At 44.9% G+C, this 16,227-nt stretch overlaps 2 protein-coding genes across 7 annotated transcripts; both read right to left on the bottom strand.

Annotated features, from left to right (window-relative positions):
• Positions 1–1,274: 1,274 nt before the first annotated feature.
• LOC117835739 (protein NRT1/ PTR FAMILY 8.3) lies at positions 1,275–4,324 on the bottom strand. Of its 5 annotated transcripts, none has more exons than XM_034715070.2 (6): positions 4,165–4,324; positions 3,739–3,842; positions 3,502–3,604; positions 3,175–3,392; positions 2,572–3,098; positions 1,275–2,312 (listed from the first exon to the last, which is right to left on the bottom strand). In XM_034715070.2, the coding sequence occupies exons 2-6, from the start codon at positions 3,796–3,798 to the stop codon at positions 1,502–1,504; spliced, it is 1,719 nt and encodes a 572-aa protein (XP_034570961.1). In that variant the 5' UTR covers positions 3,799–3,842; positions 4,165–4,324; the 3' UTR covers positions 1,275–1,501. The 5 variants fall into 5 exon arrangements, with proteins under 5 accessions (XP_034570961.1, XP_034570960.1, XP_034570959.1 ...); XM_034715069.2 differs by having other exon boundaries at positions 3,739–3,807; XM_034715068.2 differs by having other exon boundaries at positions 3,739–3,807; positions 4,133–4,304.
• A 6,350-nt stretch (positions 4,325–10,674) lies between these two features.
• LOC117837040 (cell number regulator 4) lies at positions 10,675–15,879 on the bottom strand. Of its 2 annotated transcripts, none has more exons than XM_034716597.2 (4): positions 15,664–15,879; positions 15,426–15,497; positions 15,120–15,338; positions 10,675–11,003 (listed from the first exon to the last, which is right to left on the bottom strand). In XM_034716597.2, exons 1-4 carry the CDS (start codon positions 15,734–15,736, stop codon positions 10,939–10,941), a joined length of 429 nt encoding a protein of 142 aa, XP_034572488.1. In that variant the 5' UTR covers positions 15,737–15,879; the 3' UTR covers positions 10,675–10,938. The 2 variants fall into 2 exon arrangements, with proteins under 2 accessions (XP_034572488.1, XP_034572489.1); XM_034716598.2 differs by having other exon boundaries at positions 15,426–15,516; positions 15,664–15,821.
• Positions 15,880–16,227: the final 348 nt, after the last annotated feature.

The raw sequence follows: 16,227 nt of genomic DNA, 5'->3' as shown, positions 1-16,227 counted from the left end.
CGCCGGGCTGCTGGGCCGAAAGGAGAAAAGAGGAGGGAAAAAGAAAAAGGTTTGAAAAGGAAAACAAACATAAATTCAAACACAAATTTGAATTCAAGCAAAAAAACAATGCACCAGCATGAATGCAACAATGACATCCTATGATTCATTAATTTATTTTAAAAAAAATTTAATTGCCTATGAAATTTAAATGCAACATTAAAATTAAAATCCTTAGACACACGCACTTAATTTCTAGCAATTCTAGCAAATTTTATTAAATTGCATAATTTAAAATTTAGGGTGTTACATAAGGCTAGCGATGCGGGGCCGTCAGCCTGTCCACATCTAGATGTAGGAGGACGCTCACTGAAACATGAAAGCTAAACACGAGCATATCTATGATAATGGTGCTGAAGTAATTGCAAGTAGTCGCCGACACAATCATATCTCATCGCCGCCTTCGCGAGCGCTTGTTATGGTAGTGGTGGCCGCCATTAATGGAAAATGGGACATCAATCCTCAACAAAAATCTCGAAATAAATTGGACCCGGGACTAAAGCGGTATTTGTCCCGGGTCTAAATTTTATAGTTCACGGGTTACTGAAAAGAGGAAAGTATATCTAACCCCATCACATGTAATATATAGGTGAGATGGTAAGAATGCTGCACGCGAAACTAGAGTTGCGGGTTCGAATTCACCGCGGCAAGAAAGCATTGCTTGAGGTGGAGGCCGTCTCCCCATCGCACCACCGTCATGCTGCCGTCACCTCCACCGCGGCCGTCGCATGGTGCGGTGTCACCTCCACAGCGGTGCTATCCCAACCCTTCCGCCGCAATTTTGTGCTATCACTACGGAAGAGCGCAGGCAAGCTGTTTGTCGAAATGCCTGCTGACGGGTTGAGTTTCAGACAGGAGATGATATTTATGGCCGGTGAAGTTCAGGTAACTGCCTGTGCAACTCGTCCTTATTGTAGCAAAATACTCTCGCACTGTTATCTTTCCATTGTTAGTGATAGTTCTCCATGTCATTAGAATCTCCGGTAATAAATTCAGAAATTTGAATTCTGTGAGAAAGTGAACTTTCCATGCCGAAACTTTGTAGGTAGATAAAAGTACATAATTCCTGTACTTTAGGTTCTGATTACGTCAGGTTTTCAACGAAATTATCTAGTTTACTTGATTTTATAGGTAAAAAAAGGTGCACCAAACATAGAAGCAATTTACACAACGCGTTCCTGTTTCTATTGGTTACCAACTAGCGAGTCTCAAAAGAGATGTTAACATAGAATGACTTTTAGATGGAACTGGCCAATTATTTAGGAGGAAAGCTTTTTACAGTTACAGAAGATTAGAAAATTAGAAAAAATATCTATACACTGTATACTAAGATTCAATGATTAATCTTTCCCCTTGGTAGATGAAACACGCCATGTACTATCTGGTCCGCATCTCATGTCGGTCTACATAGGCTATTGATCACAGACATCAACTTTGGCTGCACCACTTGAGTCTAAAAATGTTATATTCTTTTATGCCTCATTGAGTAACCCACAAACAGAACCAAATTCAGAAAGCTTAGAGCAGCCATCATCCAGAAGAAATAGTCGAGATGGCCTTCATTCAGGTTGTCTGGAATCCACCCAGGTTCGCCACCGCGTGTTGTGGCCACTGCAACAATGCTGAGCACAGCTGAGCTGAAGTAAGACCCGGCAGCAGTTGCAAGTTGCCCGAGCGCTGCGCACAGGCTCCTCATGGTCACTGGGGCTTCGTCGTAAAAGAACTCAGTCAAGCCAATGCCACCAAAGACCGCGGCTGCACCATGCACCAAGTAAAGTGGCACCTGCCACAAGATGCTGATTGGCACGGGCACATCCTGATGTTTCAGGCCGTTGGCTTCCGCGATCGCCAGTCTCCTTGTCTCCAACAATGCAGCAAGCACCATGGTTAGTGTGGACAGAGCTTGGCCAATTCCAAGGCGCTGCGACTGGGAGATGCCTTTCTCTTTGCCGGTGAAGCGACGCGCCAATGGTATTAAGATGGTTTCATATATGGGAATCCAGATGAGGAAGCTGCACACACTAACAGTGGGCATGGATGCAGGTGGGATGGCAAACGAGCCAACATGTTTATCCATGAACATGCCTTGCTCAACCAATGTTGATTGCATCTGAGCGGAGACTGAATAAAATATCACAAATGACCCCCAGGTTGGGGACATCGAAAGCAGCATCTTTAGCTCCTCAACTTGTGACACTGTGCAGAGTCTCCATGAACTCATCTGCACCACGGATTCATTGTCTGATGGGGCAATGGCAGCCTTGTCAAAGAACCTGAAGAAAATTGATCATAGGAGGTAAATTTCTTGTCAACCTTATATTTTTCGGATGACATGTTTTTCAAAGACGTATTTCCAACACATGTTCTTTCAGCAATTTTCATGTTCATCATGGTAATTGTAAAAATGTCATAACTCATAGCTCGAAACTATACTTATTATCGGACACCATAGTTTCTGTAGTTTACTGCAAAAAAGTTCTTTTTAGTCAATTGGACTGCACATTGACTTGCAGTTTGCAAAAATTGAAGTACCTGAACCGATTGGAATGCTTGTTCTTTTGACTTGCTTCAGCTGTAGAAGGCGAACGCTCATACAGAAGCGAGCTGTCTTCCGGCAATTGCAAATGCCACTTCCTGACAGCAGCAACAACCACTTGAAAAATGCTTGTAAGGGGGCTTGCTTCCATTCCCCTAAATCTATATATCCTCGAGCCGGCGACAAATACCACGAAAAAGAAGAGCATGAGCACTGCTGGGATGACGTAGCCGACCGCCCACCCAACATTGTCCTCCAGCCAAACAATCACTGTGCCAGACAGAAGGGAGCTGGTGCTGGTCAAGAAAAAGTACCAGTTGAAGAAGGAGCCCTTCTGGGCCAGCTCCACCCGGTCATTGATGTCAAACTGGTCAGCCCCGAAGGTTGAAATGCAAGGCTTGAGACCGCCATTCGAAATGGCAAGAAGGTAGAGTCCAAGGTAAACCGCTGCACTATGAACATCATGGTAGGAGGACGCTGAGAATACTGGGAGTGATGCTGAAGCTATCAGAATGAGCATTGCCTGGTAAAGCGGAGATATTCAGAGTTGTAGGTTACATTCATTGCGGAGCAGGTTTCATTAGTAGCTCTGAACTTACGATGATGTAGACTGGGACGGATGCAACAATGGTCCAGTATCTTCCCCAGTAAGTGTCTGCAAAGAAAGCTCCAAGAAGTGGTGACAGGCAGCATGCTCCGAGCCAGGCGGAGACATTTCTTGCTGCGTCCACCTTTCTTTCGTGGAGCACAGTGGTGAGAAAGGTCACTAAATTCGTTGAGATTGCACCGAACGCCATGGTTTCGCAGAATTCAACACCTGGTATGTGATATTGTGATGAAGAGGTGAGCTGGTTGTTCTAAAAGAAGAGAAAAAAAAAAGCGACGAGCAATTTTTAGATGCATGAGTTGCTGCTCCCTGCTGGTACCTAAGATGAGATAGCATGCCCTCCATTTCCCTGTGCTGCGCTTGACAGCAGGTTGTTTGTTGATATCAACTGATCCATCACTTGCATACTCTGACGCTACAACCTGCATCATAACACCAAAAGTTTCAAATTCAGAATCCAGTTCTGAGCCGTCGAAACTTGTTATCAACTGCCTAGTGTGATGACTCTATGTGGTAACCATGAAAGCACAGCAACTTAAGACAAGAGAAAGAGTACCTGAGGAGGAGGTTGGAGATGGTGAGCAACCAGCGGGATCTCCTCGTCTGCTGTTTCCATAGCAGCCTCCTGTGGTGTTCCAGAAAGCTACTCTATCAGTTACTCTGTGAGATGCCGAGAAAGGAGGCTTTAACAAAATTTCCCAGCACAATACTTTGCAAGAAGAAGAAAGCAACATAACGTCGAGAGCATTAACGTAGAGATGACAAGAAGAAGATTAACTTAGAAACAAAAATAAACAGTTATTTCAGGACAATATATGAGGAGAACAAAGATCTGAACAGGAGCTTATTACTGTTGTCTTCCAACAAAGGTACTGAAAAGTGAAAACAGCTGCCTACAAGATATTCCTGCGGATACCATCAATCCTAAATCAAAGTTGAAGGAAACTAACATCAATCATGACAGGAAGATTCAGCAAAGTACCGGTTACGAGGATGGTCGACACTTGGTAGTGGTGGTTATCGCATTATCCTCAAAGCTTTTCGCCTAAAAAGGGCGTCCATGGCCATTTACAGTGGGTGTTCATAAAAATCCCACATCGACGGGGGAAGGACGCACGCTCCCCTTGACAGGCCCTTTTCTTAGCAAGGACGCAGTAACATTAAATTTTTGAAGCTGACATCTCTGACTTTACTTGCCTAGAGAGAACTGGTGCCCACTTGTCATCGTGTGGTGCCTCTTGGGCGCAGTCTCTTGTACGCTTCCGGGTAGCCAACAAAATAGTTAGGCACCGCTGGTGTCCGCTAGTCCGTATCGGACAATCATTTAGAAAACGACGGATTAGCATACATCCCAAATTTGCTCCATTTTTTTTCGTGAATGATACTTGCAAAAGTACCCGGGTTTCACACTTCTTCACATAGGTTTGTTTCTCTTGCTCACATGTCAAAATAACGGCATATTTCAGCTCAGCTGTCCGTTAGTTTCATCATTCATCTATGACTACGCGCATAATTCTTTAATTCCTTTGATTAGCGTTTTAGGGGGTGTTTGGATAGTAGGTGCTAAACTTTAGCAGTGTCACATCGGATGTTCGAATGCTAATTAGAAGGACTAAACATGAGCTAATTACAAAACTAATTGCAGAACCCCTATGCTAATTCGCGAGATGAATCTATTATGCCTAATTAATCTATCATTAGCAAATGGTTACTGTAGCACCACATTGTCAAATCATGGACTAATTAGGCTTAATAGATTCGTCTCGCGAATTAGACTCCATCTATGTCATTAGTTTTGTAATTAGTCTATATTTAATACTCCTAATTAGCATCCAAACATCCAATGTGACAGGTGCTAAACTTTAGCACGGGGTATCCAAACACCCCCTTAGTTTGCACAATTCCGTACTACATACTCCCTACTCTCATTATCGTAAGATGTGATTTGGCCATCGAGGTTGATGCTTCGATTCATCAATACCTACCTAGTCCAACAAAATTTGGATTATAAGCATAAAATTGATTATTCCCATGAGATTCATATTAAAAATGCTAGCTTATTATCAAGTTTTTGTCATAACTATTGATATCAGATCATAGGACAAATTATGGTCAGATACTCATAGAAAAACACTGGCTAAAGATTAAGAAGATTTTGAACAGAGGGGGTATAATAGTAAAACAATTTTGTTCTCCTCATCTCGTCTTCTTCTTATTTTTTTGACCGAATCCTGACCTCATCCTCACCTCGTCTCCTTATCTAAAACAAATTAAAAGCTGCGAATGAGCTACCACAGCAATGGTCCACTAAGGGGGAGACATTACATCTCGTAATATACAATACTGCAGAGAACGTCATTCGTATCGGCTCATACTTGCCAGGCCAAATTGCACCGGTGCATTTAGTCTATTCGCACCAGCGCAAACAAGATCAACACAAATAAAGAAATAAACTTGCCGATGCTTTTTCACCCTAGCACGTTTACTTAAACGCACCTGTGCCACTGCGCAACGGCACACATATATCAATATTTTAGCTTGTTTGAAAATCAATCGATTAGAATAGTCGTTAAATGTAGGGGTTTGAATTTCAATGGATTGCGATGAATTTCAACGGTTACGCATGCGATAGTCGAGAGAGAAGTTGAAGAGGTATATCATTTGGTGGCGAGGGGTGTGAAGTCGAGAGAGAAGAGTTAACCACTGTGGTCTCTTCGATGACAGGGTGTGAAATCGAGAAGTTCTAGCGCTTCATATCCCTTCCACTTTGTATATTTAAAGGCCCGACCACTCCAAGTATCAGAATGATCTCGCACTCCAAAAGTCTCTCTCCATCTCTGCATTTGTACTTACCTCTTTGAAGATGATCAAAGCAATGGCAGCACCAGAGGATACCTGCCACCAGCCTATCGCGGAGATGTTTGTCTCTTGTCGCATGCTGCAACATTTTGACATCTGCGGTGGCGATCAGGATCGCATCGTGGTCGCCAACGTGTTGAAGCATCGCTTTGATCATTTGGTAACTGCAAGCATGTGCATCGGCATGTACCTCACTCACTTACAAATCTAAGCAATCTTGCTGCCATGGGCTTCTAGGTGTCCTACCTTAGTAACCACATCATAATTCTAGATTTTGACCGTTGATGAAAAAAATTCAGTTTCACGGGAGGTCGGCCGGGTGGCACGAAGCACGCCGAGTCGTTTGTGGTGCCCAGCCCCCGAACGTGGGAGCCGGATGAGCCGCGAAAGCACTGCAAGTCGCCTACCGCCCCGAGCCAGAGAGGTCGACCGGGCAATGGGAGACACCCCGAGTCATCTGTAGCACCCAGCTCCCAAGCCTGGGAGCTAGCTGAGCCACAGAAGCACGGCACACCGAGTAGTTTCGAAGCTGTAAAAGGACAATACAAAGATTATGCAACATAATGTAGAGCATTTAATAATTGAATAACTTTGAGTTTTATGGGTGTAAAAGTAAATCCTTGCGTGCCTTGCTCTTGTGGGCCATGTAATTTCCTGGAGTAGTTAGCCTGTTACGTTTAAACACCTAGCCTTGCTTAGCCAACAGTCTGCTGAGAGCGAATCTCGAGCTTGTATACGGGGCATCACAAGATGAGTCGAGGTTTCACAGATTAAAGTGTGTGCTACCCAAGTACTTTAGCAACTGTTAAGAGAGCAGACAAGCCGCAAAGCAGTCGGAACTATGCGGAAAAGCAAAGAGTGTGCGCTGGGCACTCACTCATAGGGCGCAACCCACGACTGCCCGTGTAGTGGACGAATCAAGCTGTATAAGCAGTCAGAGGTGTGACCAGGGTGGTCAGCGAAAGTCACGGAGACATAGGAGAATTGAGGCATGTGGAGGTATACGGAAGCCGTAAAATATTTAAATGAATAGATGACTTAGCTTGGTTTGTAATCGAGTCGAAGAATGCGCCAAGTCGGCTGAAGGCCTTGATGAAGGAGACTGCCATGGAGTGCGACAAGAATGTCATGGTGCTTCTGAAGATGCACTTCCCCCAGCTGGCTGTGAAGCGCGCCGGAACGGGCATTGCTGAGGACTTTAATGCTGGTAACCTCCCAGCGTTGGCAGAGCAATATTAACAAGCCGCGGAGGACGTAGTTAAGGAACCTGTAATGAAAAAACTGTAAAATGTATCAATCTGTGCCAAGGGGCAAGAAAACTTATTGATTAAATTATGTAAAGGCAAAACTCCTTCCCTGCCTTGGTATGTTTGACAGGACACCATGTGGTCTAGACCTGTAGTTGCTAAGCACCTAGCCCATCCTAGCCAGCACTCTGCTGAGAGCGGATCTCGAGCTTGTAGAGGGGGCAAACGTAAGGTTGTATAGGTTTCGCATGCTAGGACGTCTTCCACACGAGTTAGTCGTATAACCTCTAGAGGGGTAGAAGAAAAGTTGGGACTCGGAGATCAGCGGATAGCGGGGGAAGCCCTAGAGCGTAAAGTTGGGACTCAGAGATCTATCGAACAGGTCGGACAGCCCTCGAGCGTGGTTAAGAGCTCGGCTAAGAAAGCGAGAAGGTAGTAGGTACGCAAAAACCTCTGAGGTTTTATTTATTCAATGTAAAATGTAAAAAGAGTACATAGCTTTTAGGTCCTAAGGGTAGAAGCGCCGCAGGTGTTGGATGTTCACCATAGTTCACAAACTGAGTAGGTTCGGGTGGATCTTCAGATTGGATCTAGAATGATTGCGAGAGTTTTTTGGAAAGCATGGTAGCCAAGTTCTTGAGGCTAAAAGGGCCGACCTTCTAGCGCGTAGTGCCGCCTCAGAGAGATTGATGCACTCAGCAATTGTGTTGCTGATTTGGTCTAGCCCCGTGATTAGATCGGAGGGTGTGGGTGGGCGGGCTGCCACGAGAATGCGCGGGATCCTCTCTGAGAGAGAGAGAGAGAGAGATCACTGACCTGTTGGGCAAGCGGCCTGATGATTCTCAGGTGGAGACCTTGCTCCGTCGATGCGGATCCGACAGATGGCGGTGGGCGTCGAGTCAGCGCCGGAGGCGGTGGAGTTGGAGTCTACCGGCATGCTCCCAAAGCGAAGCTGGATCGGATTGGCAAGGAAGTCTTCATGCTCTCGGGGAAGATGATGTCGGGGTGAGATGCCATCGAGCTCGCTGGGGAGGATCTCACAATCACCCCGACCTGGCATCCCAACTGTCAGTTTTAGTGACCAGCAGTCCACCAAGGGGTTACCCAGGTGGTAGATTTGTAAGCGGGGGAGATCGCAAGACTAAGAGCTTAAATGTTAACACAAGGGTGCAAGGTTTAGATAGGTTCAGACCTTCAGAGAGTAATACCCTACGTTTTTGTGTTTTGCTGATTTGTATTACTAGTATGGGATGCGAAGAGTTGATGTGCGTTGGATTATTCATCCTCGGGGGTGCCCCTGGCCGCCTTACATAGGTTGATGACCTAGGGTTACAATCAGATAGGATCTAAACCTAGTTGGTTGTTACATAAAAAGCAATTTGAGTTGGACTACAACAATTTATATCCCGCAATATCCAGGCAGGATCCGTTCGCCCGTCCTCCAAGCTTGTTCTCCATGTATCTTAATACCTTACCCTGCACGCCATGGTCGGGCGGGGCCCACTTGTCAGGCCGGTTAGTATCCTAGTCGTTGGGGACCCGTGCGTACCCTTATCCCTCAAGTTTGTATTCAAATTTGAAGGGGTCTCAAATTTGGATGAAATTTGAAGGGTGGGCTTAGAGTGGTCATGAAGATGGCACTTAAGAAGAGCTTGGATATATTTAGAATTAGTTGGGAGTTTTCTAGGAACTTTGGATGAAGTTTAATATTTAATCTAATTTGGAGTATTAATTTCAGTTGAGGAAATATTATTCCCAGGGTTTTGGAGTTTGATAGAGGGGGTTTGGCCTAGATGAAACCAAGGTTGTGAATAGTAGGGAGTTTGGTATAAGGCTTTGGATAGAATTAATATTTCAATAAATTCAAATATCCATTCTAGGATTTAGAGGAAGGGAATAATCCTAAGGTGGAGAAAAAGAGAATGCTAGAGCAATCACATGCAACACATATGCTCATATATATGCAAGGTTTTATTTGTAAAAAGTGGTTTGAATATTTGGGGAAAGAAAGTAGGTTCAGTTTAAAGAAATTTTTTTAAAAAGCCTGTGTTTTTAAATGCTCTAAAAAGTTGGATGTTACAATTGGTGCTTCTTCATAAACAGTATTTGTTAGCGTGCAGTGATTTTTTTCCAATCCAGTCATGTAAATATGACGTTAGGACAGGATGATTAGAGCAAACTGCTCACTCTGGTTCGAGTCGTAGAATCGGCACGAGTGTTCGTATTTTTTTCCTAGATTTGTTTATTTTAGGAATTAATCGGCACTATTCTTTCAATGGTAGGCAACATGCCCGTCGACAATGAGACACCAGTGATGATTTCGTCAATTTTGAGATCTAATAGTTTAGTCTCTCAAAGATGTTCATTGGGTTATTTGTACTGTGTTGGGAAAAAAGACAAGATATTGAATTGTTTTCAACCGGAAGGTCCACTATTCACTAACAGAGAACTCACCTTCCATCCAACCCTTTTTATCCCGGTTGTCTTTGGACCCGGGACTAAAGGGTCTAGTCCCATGTTAAAAATGAGCCACCGTTGGCCACCGACGGGGGGCTCTTTAGTCCTGGTTGTTAATATCAATTGGGACTAAAGAGCCCTCTTTAGTTCCGGTTGCAACGGCTAGTAGCATGAGGAGGCTTTTTATCCCGATTGAAAACACCAACCGGGACTAAAGGCCCCCTAGTTCCGGTTGAAATTACCAACTGGGACTACCCCTTTAGTCCGGTTGGTAATTTCAACCGGAACTAGGGGGGCCTTTAGTTCCGGTTGGTGTTTTCAATCAGGACTAAATGCCTTCCCGGTACCTTTAATTTAGTTTCCCTCTCTCTCTCCACCTTATCTCCTCCACTTCCCTCCCTTATCTTCTCTCCTCCTCTCCTCTCCCTTATTCTCGCGCAGGCCTTCCAGGCGGAGCGGTGCGCAAGGGCCGGCCTCTGGCAGGCGGGGGCGGGCGCAGGCCCGGCACAGGCAGAGCGGCGCGGCCAACAGGTGAGGGCCCGGTGTGGAGCGGGTCCGGAGTAGACAGAGCGAGCACTTTTTATTTTTTTTAATTTTTTAGTTCCAGGGACTAAAGGGAAAGAGGGGGACTTTTTATCCCGAATAATTAGTCCCAGTTGATCCTTGGAGACATATATGTGGCTTACCAACCGGGACTAATGGTGGGTTTTCCAGTATTGATTAATCATGTTTGATGAAAATATATTACATATTAATAGTTGCCAAAGAAAACCCACTCCACGCTCAGTTCCTTCAAGTTCTGTCGCGGCTGGAGATGGGCCTCCTGACGTGTGGGCTCGGCAGTGCACTCGAGCTCATGACTGAGCTTTTAAAAATCATAAAATGATTCATGCAACATAAATTATTGTTATTTATATGGACTTGTTCCATGCACAGGGAAAAAGATTTACCATCCGATTTATATCTAGACTGTTGCAACAAACTAATATAATCCATCTATTGGAAGATCTGCAAGTACTATTTTGATAATATATTATAAGAACTTCATGATTATATTTTATTTTTACACTTAATTTACAACTATATTCACACCTGATCCAGACGTGGACCCCCAGCAAAACATATACTCACAAATGTACTGCTAGCCACAACACTACTGCTGATCAAGTGCATTTCTTGCGACACACTCCTCGTCAACGCGTCATGTCTTGCATTGGTACAGGAGCCATGGACGTCTTCTGTGAGTGAGCTTCCCATCCTTGAAAAGATGAAACATTTAAGGGAAAATGATTAATTAGCACACTGCGCACATTATATTACTCCAACTCGTTCAGAAAAAAAAATACTCCACCTAAGTATGACATTATTTCAGAATGTATGTAGTTCAGATATCTTAATTTCGACAATAAGTATGTACATCATCGAGAGTGTTATATTACCAGGCTGGGCAATGTTACCATTTACCACCAGTTTGCAGAATATTTTGTACTAAAAGGGGTTACATAGACCGCATTGTAATAGGGCAGGGCAATAGTTGTTGGCCTTGTGCCGCCGTCCCTCTAAAAATAGATAGAGCGAAGATGGCACTAGTTTTAGTGACTGATATCACAATATAATCAACGAAACTAACATGCTTGCTTACAATATGTATTAGTATGTCTCATGGAAGTAAAAAATAAGGAGCCACGAAGCCAGGACTAGGATTGGACTTAATTTGACAAGTTGTATGAAGTTTATTAATACTGCATAATATAAGGAGCATCTGTCACAAGAGTTTTGTCCAGTAGAGACTTGGTGCTTTCTATATAAAACCAATATAATACAGTTGTTCTGGTAATTTTTTGTTCAAAGTGTAATATTAATGAAGGAAGATGTGTATAAGGAAGCTAGTGCAGAGGCTCAGGTCTTGTTCGAGTTTTTTAATCACTTTTGGACTACTAGGTTTTGGAATGTCCAAAAGCTAAATATTCTCCAAATTAAATCCAAGCGAGGCAAAGTTTTGTTAAAGCGAACAAATGTAGTAGAAACTGCCACGGCAGAGGTCTAGGTAACATCTGTGTTGTTTCCTAAAGCATACTAAGCCAAGGAAACTTGCGACTTCACCTAGGCGTTGACGTTTTCGGCGAGAGAATATATCTCAGTGGAGGTCGTTGCGCTCGTGATGGAACATAAAGAAAGACGAAATTATGCTGCCAACGTACGGTTGCGCCATCCGCGCGCGTCCCACTTTCTTTCCCGGTCCCGTCGCCACCATTTCATGCCTCCTATAGTGCTTTGCTCTTGTTGTCTCCACCTCTTAGTCTGGAGTGACGGCAGCATTCTGCCGATACATCGTACATGTATTAGGAAGAACGTGTCACGTGTGCAAGTGGTTCCTTACTTTGCAATCATGTTACCAGCGTACAAGTACAAATGTAGCCTTATATTCCTCGTATGATAAGGTCGTCGTCGACACTCATTTCTTAACTACTGCCACGTGCTACATATATGCTGAGGATACATAAGTCTCATCGCTGCCTCCGGAACAAATTCTAAGTCATTTTAGTTTTGTCATAAATCAACTATTTTAGCTTTGATCAAGTTTATATAAAATTATATAAATATCTGGGGCGTCAAAACTAGTTTCACTAAGCAGGGTCCTTCTACAATATAATCATGTTCTTCTTTGACTTCTTTGGGAATGCACTTTGCAATCATATCAAAGTTGTCTTCCGTTGAAACCACCATTCGCAATCATGCATGTTATAAGTGGAATCTTGCTGTTGATCTAAAGGACAGCTAACGTTCTACTTTGGATCTAAATGTTACATCATGTCCAAATTAATAGCATGTACTCCCACAGCTGGAAAACAGACCTTTACCATCCGGTTGGTAAGGGTCATAGATCCCAAAAATCTAACCGGGATTAACTATTCGAGACAAAGGGGATCCTTTAGTCCCGGATTATTCGCCAGGATTAAAGGGAAACTTTAGTCCAGCTCATGTTACCAACCGGGACTAAAAAATTTCCAAAAAAATAAGAAACAAAGCCACCCGCGCCACCCGCGCCACCCGCCCGTGCACGTGCCCGCCCGGCCACCCGCCCGCCACCCGCACTAAGCGCCAGCCCCGCACCGCCCGCTCGCACCCGCCCGGCTACTCGTCCGTGCCGTCCTATAAGAATCATTTTGCTTCTGGGTCCATATAAGACGGCTACTATATATAAGACGGCAAAACATGGACCAATGTATCTTTCCTTGGCATATCGAAATTATGATATCCCAAAATTGTATCCCTTTCCTTCTGGATTTTGGATCCCAGTGAGTTCCAGCATAGCCATACTTGTATTAATCTTTAACTAATATAACATGATTACGTGTGATCTGACACTAGTGGAGAACTAGACATCCATCCATCAATAAAAATCTCGGATGAAACAGGATCCGGGACTAATAAGTTATTAGTCCCGGGTCCAATAGCCACAATCGACCCAGTTGGTATTACTAATTGGGAATAAAGAGCTCCTTTAATCCTGATTGTAATGACTACTTCCTACGGAGGGAATCTGGAGGACATTTAGTCCCGATTGGTAACACCAACGAGGAGTAATACTCACCAACCGGGACTAATGAGCTTAGGCTCATTTTGTCCCGATCGGTAACACCAAGCGGGATTAATACTCAGTAAGTAGTCCTAGCTGGTGTTACCAATCGGGACTAAATATCCACGTATAAAACAACTTCTTCCTCCCGAGCCCGAGCCACACATTGACCGAGAGCTTGGGCTCTTCTCCATGGTGACCTCACGAGCATAGGGTGCTGCACAATTTTTCCACGATTTCTTGAGAATTTCACTCATCCAAGTATTCTAAAGTTAGCAACTTCATACTCCCTTCTTTCATCGTTAGTATGCTTTGTTTTATGATTTAGAGATAGAGAAATTTGAGATTTTCAGCATGAGGCAAAATGGAGAGATCAGGAAGTCTTTGCTGTCTCCGCTGATGAACCTCCCCGTGATGGTGAAACTTCCTCTCAGGAGGAAGGGTGCAATGAGAGGAGCCGAGACCGTGGCAAACGTCGGCAATAGGAACGAGCTGAGTAAGCTTGTTAGCCGCCTGCCGCCCCTGCAGCGGCCGGCATAGCACCCGTCCCGCCGGCACCAAACAGCGGCGACAATGGCGACCAAGGAGACGCTGGAGGTCGGCGCAGGCGTCCCAACCTTGTGCGCGCTCGTAACCTCCAGAACGACTTCAAATAGGACGAACATGACGTCTTCACCACCTAGGCCAACCTGGGGGCTGTCTTTGCCGACCTGGAAAATCTTCCGAACTCGGAACAACTACAGCGGATCCGGACACGCATCCGTGTTGCCAACGCCCAGATCGAGGAAAGGGCCAATTCCCCGGCACGCTCCAGAAGCTAGTCATCACACTCAAGAAACTACATCTACCCGGCACTCCCGAGGTGGATCTACCCAGAGTAGATCCGATTGCAGCCGAGCTGACCACAGCTGCCGCAGGGGAGGTCAGCTGGAACCTATTCAAGAGGAGGAGGTGGAGCAATCACAAAGCAACAACCACCATCTCGACGACGAGGACCAATGAGCATATAACCACCACTTCCGATCATGGCGTGTGGGGCAAGGCGTGAAGTTCTGCGAAGCACGAGCTTGGCAAGGCTAGGCAAAACAAATTCTACCGAGATATTGCGGGATATGTGTTGTAGTCCGACTTAGATTGCTTTCCATGTAACAACCGACTAGAATTAGATCCTATCCGACTTGTAACCCTAGGTCGTTGGTCTATATAAGGCGGCCAGGGACACCCCTCGAGGGCACGCCAACCCATAACAATTCATACCAGCAATACGATCCACCAGAACACAGGAAGTAGGGTATTACTCTCCGAAGGCCCAAACCTGTCTGAACCTTGCGTCTCTATGTTACCATTCGAGTTCTTTGTTTCACAATCTCTCTCGCCTACAAATCTACCATCTGGGTACCTCTGGGTGGGCTACCAGTCACTAAATCCTACACCAACTAGGACTAAAGGGCCATGTGCATGGAGGCACTTTTAGTCCCGGTTGGTAATACCGATAGGGACTAAAGGTTGTCTTTAGTCCCGGGTATTTCAACCGAGATTAAAGATAAAGACTTTCAGTGCTGATTTGGTTGTCCCGGTTGAGAAACTGGGGTTAAATGGGGAACTGGAACTAGAGTGAGAATTCGTTTCTGTGCCGTTCATATTTAGAGTAGGCTTAGAATTAATGTTTGAGAGCGAGAGCGAGTGCCGGAGAGGGCACCGAGGCCAATAATCTATGGTTGATTGTGAAAATACTTCGATTTTCATCCGAACTGGAACTCATGAGATGGATGGATACAAGCACGCGCTGCTTACCATCTGCCGGGTCGGCGCCTCTGTTCTTGAGCTCCCGGTACATCTGGGCGAGCGCGCATGGCTCGCAGAACCAGTGGACGCAGCCGTCGGCGCATGGCTCCGCAGGCAGGCCGTACGCCGCCCGGAGCTTCCGGCGGTAGGAGCAGGAGTAGAGGCAGTGGAGCAGGCACACTCCCGCGTGCAACAGTGCGCAATAGATCGTACCGGCCATACAACAGGCTGCATATTGAAAAGTAGTAGTAGTATTAGTATGTAGTTGCATTTTGTTTGAGCAAGCAGGGATAATTCAATGTAACAAAAACTTACACGTGGCGCCCTTGTCTAAGGTCTCCGCCACCTGGCCGAACGCGACACACGGGCAGAAGAACGCCAGGCAGCCTGCACGAACGTCGATCGGCTGCCTAGGTCAGTAAAATTAAGCCATGTTTAGACAAGGTTAAGATGAGGTCTTACGTCCTTCATATGCAACGACCTTAGATTAAAAATTATTCAAGTTGTTTTTAAGGCTTTAATTTCGGAAATAAAGGTCAGGGCCGTGACTCACAGCTTTTGCAGTCATCGCAGCAGCCGCAGAGGCCGGTAGTCCAGGCCCCCGGCGGCAGTGGATTGCCGCTCATCTTCTAGCGGCTCCGAGGTTGGCGAGCTTGCTGAAGTGTGTGAGGACTGAGGATCTTGAGCATGGCAAGGGGCGACTAGGCATATTTGTAGAAGCCGTCTCGAGAAGCCAAGGGGCTGTTCTGGCAATCAATCATAGAAAGATCCATAAAAAATAAAAAAGGAGATTGTTATGTGTTATTGAGACACTCAGGTTTTCTAGTCCTTTATCTTTTCGTACTATTTCATGATTTGAAATGGGTCCTATACTCGACCTGCCGTACGTGTGCCATACATTTTTACAGTTACACAATATCTATATGTAGCACATTAAGGTACTACAAAACTCTTGATTTAGTTTTATGATATTTCCGAAGAACTGTAAATTTTTTTATTGAATTAAAACTATGCCTGTAAACTCAGTTGAAGCACACTGCGTACATTATATTACTCCAACTCGTTCAGAAAAAAATACTCCACGTAAGTATGACATTATTTCAGAATGTATGTAGTT

This window comes from Setaria viridis, chromosome 9 (genome assembly GCF_005286985.2).
Source record: "Setaria viridis chromosome 9, Setaria_viridis_v4.0, whole genome shotgun sequence".
NCBI lineage: Eukaryota > Viridiplantae > Streptophyta > Magnoliopsida > Poales > Poaceae > Setaria > Setaria viridis.
This window is presented reverse-complemented; position numbering and strand designations above follow the sequence as displayed.

What these genes read in the sequence shown, in the direction of transcription:
- LOC117835739 (XM_034715067.2), bottom strand. Translation starts at nt 3,916, where the DNA reads ATGTTGCTTTCTTCTTCTTGCAAA. An exon ending in ATCTCCAACCTCCTCCTCAG is followed by an intron (nt 3,605 to 3,738) that starts GTACTCTTTCTC and finishes GTTATGATGCAG; the next exon opens with GTTGTAGCGTCAGAGTATGC. An exon ending in AAGCATTCCAATCGGTTCAG is followed by an intron (nt 2,313 to 2,571) that starts GTACTTCAATTT and finishes AATTTTCTTCAG; the next exon opens with GTTCTTTGACAAGGCTGCCA.
- LOC117837040 (XM_034716597.2), bottom strand. Translation starts at nt 15,736, where the DNA reads ATGAGCGGCAATCCACTGCCGCCGGGGGCCTGGACTACCGGCCTCTGC. An exon ending in CTGCGATGACTGCAAAAGCT is followed by an intron (nt 15,498 to 15,663) that starts GTGAGTCACGGC and finishes ACGTTCGTGCAG; the next exon opens with GCTGCCTGGCGTTCTTCTGC. An exon ending in CTTAGACAAGGGCGCCACGT is followed by an intron (nt 15,339 to 15,425) that starts GTAAGTTTTTGT and finishes TTCAATATGCAG; the next exon opens with CCTGTTGTATGGCCGGTACG.